Source organism: Otolemur garnettii, unplaced genomic scaffold (genome assembly GCF_000181295.1).
Source record: "Otolemur garnettii isolate 467f Iridium unplaced genomic scaffold, OtoGar3 scaffold00219, whole genome shotgun sequence".
Classification (NCBI taxonomy): Eukaryota; Metazoa; Chordata; class Mammalia; order Primates; family Galagidae; genus Otolemur; species Otolemur garnettii.
Window position 1 is genome coordinate 51477 of NW_003852614.1, and position 6442 is coordinate 57918.

The window sequence follows — 6442 nt, forward strand, 5'->3', positions numbered from 1 at the left end:
GCCTCGATTTGGGGGCGCCATGGAGAGACCAGGGTGAGGGCGAGGGCGCGCTGGCAGACCCAGAGGGCTTCCAGGAGGAGCAGGAAGTGGCAGAGGCGGGAGGGCTAGTGTTTGGGGGCCGGGAAGGCCGGTCTGATATCCCAAGCGATAAGAAGGATCTGGACTACGAGTCTGTGATGGTCGAGCCGCCACTGAGCGACTGGGATGTCCGGGGCGTCCGCAGACTCGCGTCCCCAGAGAGCCGCGACCCTGAAGTGTCCACCATCTGGGCGGACCTAGAGGCAGGTCCCGGCGGCAGAGGCGCCCTTGCCGCTAGCTGCGTGGCCTCTCGGCAGGCTTCTGCCACCCCTCCTCGCCCCAGCGTGGCCCCGAGAGGCCGGGCCTGGGGGAACCCGGTGAGAAGCGCTAAGAGTAGGTTGAGCATCAGCGTGGACCTCCCGCAGCACTCCGTGGAAGGTGTAGTCGGGCTGCCTTCTGACCCCGAGTCCTCAGATGAGTGCAGTGAGGTACAGATGATGAGGGTGAGCATCTACCCCAAAGAAGGCGGCCGAGGCGAGCTGGACAGCCCCGAGGAATCTGGAGACACACCCAGACACTCGAATTTCCTTGTCAGGGAGAATTTCCTTCAGGTGCCAGGCTCTTTCCTGACCTCTGCTACCCGAGGACTCACCTCAGCCATGGAAAGACAGGCCTTTGGAGAGCTGGACAGCTCTTCCTCTAAGAAAATGCCAAGCGTGCTCTGGAGGAAGGGAGAGAGCAGGCCTAGCTGCCCAGGACCCGCTGCTGCTGCTGCTGCTGCTGTTGGGAGCAACCTGCCCCGGGCCACTCCTAGGAAGAAGGTGGCCCAGGAGAAGAAGTCCCCAGGGAGTGCCTCAAAATTCGCCGTGGGGAGAGTCTTTCCTTCCTGGGGGCAGAGGCTCTCGGTTGTTCCCCTGGAACCGGCCACCTTCCCCCCGATCTCTGGTGTACCGCTGCTTGGGAGGTCCAAGGAGTATTCCTTGCGGTCATCTGGACCCCCCCAGTCCAAGCACAGCGGCGCTGGGAAGAAATCTGCGGTGAGGAAGGCAAAGGAGTACCAGCCTGTGGTCAGGGAAGATAATGAGCCAAAGAGAGATCCAGTCCCAAGGGCCCAAGTGAGTAGGCCATCTTCCCCCCTGTCTCCTCACACTTCCCCTGCCCCGGGCACGCACATCATTACTCGTGTCCATCGTTACTCTGCTCAGGGGTTGTCCGTGGGAGTCCACGGTCATTAGGAGGCCCAATCAGGATCATCTTAGTAGAGGCACACATTAAGGGAGCACTTGGTATGGGGCAGGCTCTGTTCTCGACACTTTGCACACTTCCCGCCTCCTCCCCAGAGAGGGGCTGGGATGGAAGGCAGGGCTGGAAGTTGGTTTGGATTGGAGGGTTCCTTAAAGTTTGGGCTGCAAAGCTTGGGTTGTCCAGACTCATCAGCCTCCTGGCTCCTCCTTCCTAGCTGTTCCCCAAGCCTGCCTGGCAGTGGGCCTGGACTGTCTGAGCGTCCCCATTGTTTTTCCTGGCTCCGCGCTGCCTCCTGGCCTGGGGCTGACTGAGGGAGAAAGGGCTAATAAGATTGCAGCCTCTGTATTCCCCTCCTTATTCCCCACCTCACCCCAGCCCCTGCACATACATGCTCACACTCACACGCCCTTGCCCAACTCTGAGAAAATTTTGCTTCAGCCTCCAACACACAGGCCAGGGCCACCTTGCCTGTGGGTGTATCGTGGAGAACTCAAAAGTGGCAAACCCAACACCGGAGACCTCCAAGTTCCAGGAAACTCACGGGCCTCGGCCTTGAGCCAGGGAGGCATCATGCCCAGAGGCCCTTCATCGTCCGGTGAGTCTTGTGGGTTTGCTAGCATGGAGGGGAGAGGGGTCGAGAAGGGAAACCTCTGACTGTGTCACCTCCCGGGGGGGTCAGCCTTCCTCCCAGGCTTCCCTGCCTACCCAAGCAGCTGTCCCCCAGGAAACGGGGTGTAGGCAGGGCTGGAGTGGTGTTTGTGGGCTGGGGGTGATTTGTAGCAGCACCCCAAACTCTTGACTCCAGAAGTAGACTCTCGACAGAACAGAGCCTTTTCTGTTAAGTCCTGTTCAACCACATTGCTCCTCCCAGGGGCTGGCTGTGGCTGCAGCTCTGCTAGTGTGAGACCCAGAGCCACAATCCTAGGGGGCCACAGGCGCAGAGGGGCTGCCGCAGGGGAGCAGGGAAGGCAGGCCCAGAGAGAAGGTTGGCGCTGCTGGGCAGAGCAGAAGAGCACTCTCTTCTTGCCAGCAGAGGGTGCTGCTGCCTCACTTTAGACCCAGCTAGGCCCTTTCCCACCACACTGTGAGACTTGGAAGCTGGATTTTGTGATCTTTCAGGTGATCAGGGACCACCTGTCCAGACCCGAAGACTGGAAAGGCAGCAGCAACAGCCACCAGGAGCACAGGGCTGTCCTCAGGTAATGCCTTGTCTGGCTCCTAGAAACCCAGGTCCTAACTAGGTGGTGGGAAACATATCCAAGTTAAACTGGCTTCTGTGTCCCCTGCCCCTTTCCCCACACCATGGAGAGAGAGGAGACGCCTCCTTTCCTTTGAGGATTCCTTGCCAGTCTAGCCACTGGGCTGCGGGCAGTGGGGACATGCAAGGGCTGGCAGGTGGAGGACGAGGAGTTAGGAGGCCAGAGTATACTAATAATGTCTCTTCTTCCTGTGTCCACTGGGTTAGTGTCTGCTGCTACAGAGGGAAATAGACGACCTTAAGGAGCAACTAGGTATGATGAACCCCTGGCTGGGGCGGGGGAAGGGACAGACCAAGACCACAGTGTCTTACTTCCGGTGCTGGGGACACGGGGAAATACTGGGCTACAGGTGCAGGCAGCATCACTGGGACCGACGTTTCCATTGGGAGGAGGACCGAGCAGGCCTGGCCCTGGAGCCTGCTGTGCATTTCCTAGAGCTGGGGGTGTGCACGGATAGCAGTGTATCGGGTGAACCCCAGGTCCACTTTGTCAACGAATCCCATAGATCTCCTTCTCTTAGCACCTTTAGAGCTACCTCGTTTCGTTTCCCTTTTCCCTGCTTGGGATGGCGCCTATGGGTTTTGTTGTTGTTTACGTGCTTATTTGTCTTTTTTAACACATTCTGAACAGTCCTGGCATGCCCCAGGACTGAGAAACACTGGTACATTTTGTTCCCGTTTAGAAGAAGGTCCCACGTTTAATTCAGGTGGTGGGTGGGTGAGTCAGTCCCAGGGCTGCCTGGACAGGGGCTGCTGAGGTTTCAGGTTGCAGGGACAGGCGGTTCCCCATGGGGGAAGGGGGATGGGTTCCTGTCTCCCTACATCTGGAGTGCCCGGTTGTGCCTCTCTATTCCAGTGGCCATGCAGTCCCTCCTTGACAGGCTCCAGGCCCTTTGAAGTGAGTGTTACACATACCACACCCCTTCCGCGACCCCTTCCCGCAAAGCTGGCTGCTCAGGAGGGCTGTGGGCTGGCCCTGGCTTGTGACCCTCAGACCCTGCCTGACTCTGCTCTGTTTGACAGGTTGGACCCAGCATCATGTACGAGACAAACAGCTGGCAGCTTTGGAGCCCAGGAGCTGCGACCATACTGGTTCCCCCCGTTTCTTCTTCTGCCAGGGCTTCCTCTCTTGTGCTGCTTTTGCCCTGCCCCCACCTCAGTTTACAGTGGTTTCAAATTAAAAGTAGTTCTCATATTCTGCTCTGTGGTCTGCCCTGCTTCTACGGGGAGGGGTTGTTGTGAGGAAGGGGAGGGGTGGGGAACTGCTCCATTCCGGGAGCATTTTAAGAGCCCTTGTAACCCTGGCATGCTGTGGTTGGCCCTCTCCCTGCGGGGCATCTCCCTGGGCCAGGCTGCGGGCGGTGGCAGCCCCACACTCAGCCTCACCGTGTGCCCTGGGTCTAGGCTCTGTGAGAGCCCCACCCAGCCACGTTAAAATTTCTTCCCTTTCCCCTGCGGGCCCTGTTCATGGTCCCTCCTAAAGTCCTATTTGCGGGTCTTATGGTTCCCACTTTTCACCGCTATTCCCCCCTCCCCTTCAGCAGGAACTAATTGACCCCCTTCTAGAGGTCCAACCCCTCTTTCCCTTCCTCATTTGGTTCATTCACTGTCCTGGTTCTCCCCTCTCACCCTTCTTTTCTGTCATGAGCATCCTTGATCTCGTCCATGGCTTCATGTCCATGGCCTTTTCCACAGGCTTATTATTTCAACGGGTGTTAAAGAGCACAGTTCAGCTCATACTCTCCCTCCAGGGCCCAGTCCTCTTTCTGGAAGCATTCTCTCCCTCTGATGCCACCATGTAGAGCAGCAGTTCTCAACCTATGGGTTGAGACCCCTTTGGGGGGGGGGTCGAACGACCCTTTCACAGGAGTTGCCTGAATACATCCTGCATATCGGATATTTACATTATGATTCATAACAGAGGCAATGTTACAGTTATGAAGTAGCAACAAAAATAATTTTATGGTTGGGGGTCACCACAACATGAGGAACTGTATTTAAGGGTTGTGGCATTAGGAAGGTTGAGAACCACTGATGTAGAGGGACAACTTGGCCAGAAACTGGCGCATCATCCTCGGTTCCTGTTTAGCCCTCACCTCTGAACCTCAGTTACCCAATCCCATCAGTTCTCCCCCCTTAGTTTCAATGGAGGCCTAGACACAGAAACTACATCCCAGGAGGTGGCAGAGCACAAGGCGAGGTGCAGGAAACACACGAGAAGAGAGCAGGTTAGTCTCTGGGTGGGAGGTGGAGCAAATGAGTCCATTCTAGTGCCTCAGGCCAAGCTCAGGAAAACCACTGGCCAGCTGCTATACCCCATGGCCCATGGCCAAGGGATCAGAGCCTCCACAGCCCTCATGTTGCAGCCAGCCAGCCCACTGCCCCTTCTCTGTCTGATTGGCTTCATGGCCTTGACTTGAAAAAGGGCAGTTAGTTTCCAGGGCAAGTGTGGACCCTAGGTCTAAATGTCCTGGGATGGGCCCAGTTGGGTACCAGATGGGCCACCCCCATGCCAAAGATTTTCCTGAATATGATCTTTCTGTGTCCCACCTCCATCTTCCGGGATGCCTACTGAGCTCTCAGGAGCTGTTGTCTGAGCTCCCTGTTCTGATTTCACCCTCACTGACAATTGGGATGGCCTTCTTCCTTCAGCTAGCATCCCAGGCTGGGCGGGCCTGACACTCAGAGGGACAGAGTCATGTGAGAGTGAGGTGAGTACAGGTTCTGCCAGCCTCCATTTCCCAGAGACTAGGTATTTAACAGATAAAGAGGAGACAAGTGCAGACGTCCTTCGGGGTTAGTTTGTGAGGGAAGGTGTTCGTCCATCTGTATGTGCTTGTGAATCCAATGGGGGATAATCTCCCTGGAGGGAAAAAGAGCTTATTCAGGGAGTGGAGGCAGAGGTTAAAGATCCATAAGGTATCAAAAGAGCAAAAGCAAGGGTGGGATCTACCTTTTACAAGAGGTGTTTTACAAGTCAGGAAGGTATAGAGTGGGATGAAGTTGAAGTTGCCAAGCCCAACGATGGGTGCCAGGGCTCTCAGAGTGCTTAGGTCGCTGGACCAGGGTCTTCATCCTTTGTGGGATGAATATGATGTCTCAAAAATCCTGTGTGTGTCAGTGGAATGATAGTGTGAAGGCTGGCTACTTCACAGTAAGTGGACATGCCTCATCTTTGAAGGAAAGAGCTCCTGTGGGAGACTGCCACGACGACAGGTAGAAAGGTCACAGGGAGGATGCAAAGTGGAAAAGCGGGACTATGACTATGCTTGGAAAATTGGTCAGGCTTGGTGTGACCTTCCCCCTGCATTATCACTCTGTCTCCTTTCCGGACTATGTGGTCTGAGCTCAGGAAGACGTATCATCACACATAAGGAGGGACAGTTACAGAACTCAGAGCCAGAAAGGAACGTGAGCTGGGACTTAAACCAAGCACTTCAAACCCCTCACTTGGGGGGTGGGACTTGATTCCCCAGGCTAAGGCTTTGACCCTGATCCACGTGGTCATTTCCTAGTGGGATAACACAGCAGGCTGGTGTCTTAATGATAATGTTTGGCAGAGACTTTCCAACTTGGGATTCTGACAACAGAGATATCTAAGCCCCATTCTGATGGGAGCAGAATTCTGGCACCGGGCACTGGCCCAGAGGCATGGGGCTGTGGTTGGCAGGGTGAGGAAGGAGAGGAGCATGTAGAAGCAGGTGTAAAGGGCATGAACACAACTCTTGGGGACTAGTTTTGCCAGTGCCAACTCCCACCGCTGAGCACAGGATCTATGTTCTCTATTCAGACCAACTACTGCACAATAGTGTTACTTTAAGGTGGACCCAATAGACTGTGGTGGGCTGAGGCTTCCATTTCTAGGGGAAGTCAGTTACAGAATGTGAGTCTCACATTAGAGCAGTCCATCTAGTCCCCAGA

The 6442-nt window shown here is 55.7% G+C and overlaps 1 protein-coding gene across 1 annotated transcript; it reads left to right on the top strand.

Moving 5' to 3' along the window:
- Positions 1-8: 8 nt before the first annotated feature.
- LOC105888195 (uncharacterized protein CXorf49 homolog) lies at positions 9-3702 on the top strand (the record flags this gene model as incomplete). The annotated part of the gene is made up of 5 exons (XM_023508049.1): positions 9-1133; positions 1702-1858; positions 2383-2462; positions 2729-2990; positions 3545-3702. Coding segments are annotated over 5 exons (1782 nt in total), but the record flags the coding sequence as incomplete, so codon positions are not given.
- Between the last annotated feature and the right edge of the window lie 2740 nt (positions 3703-6442).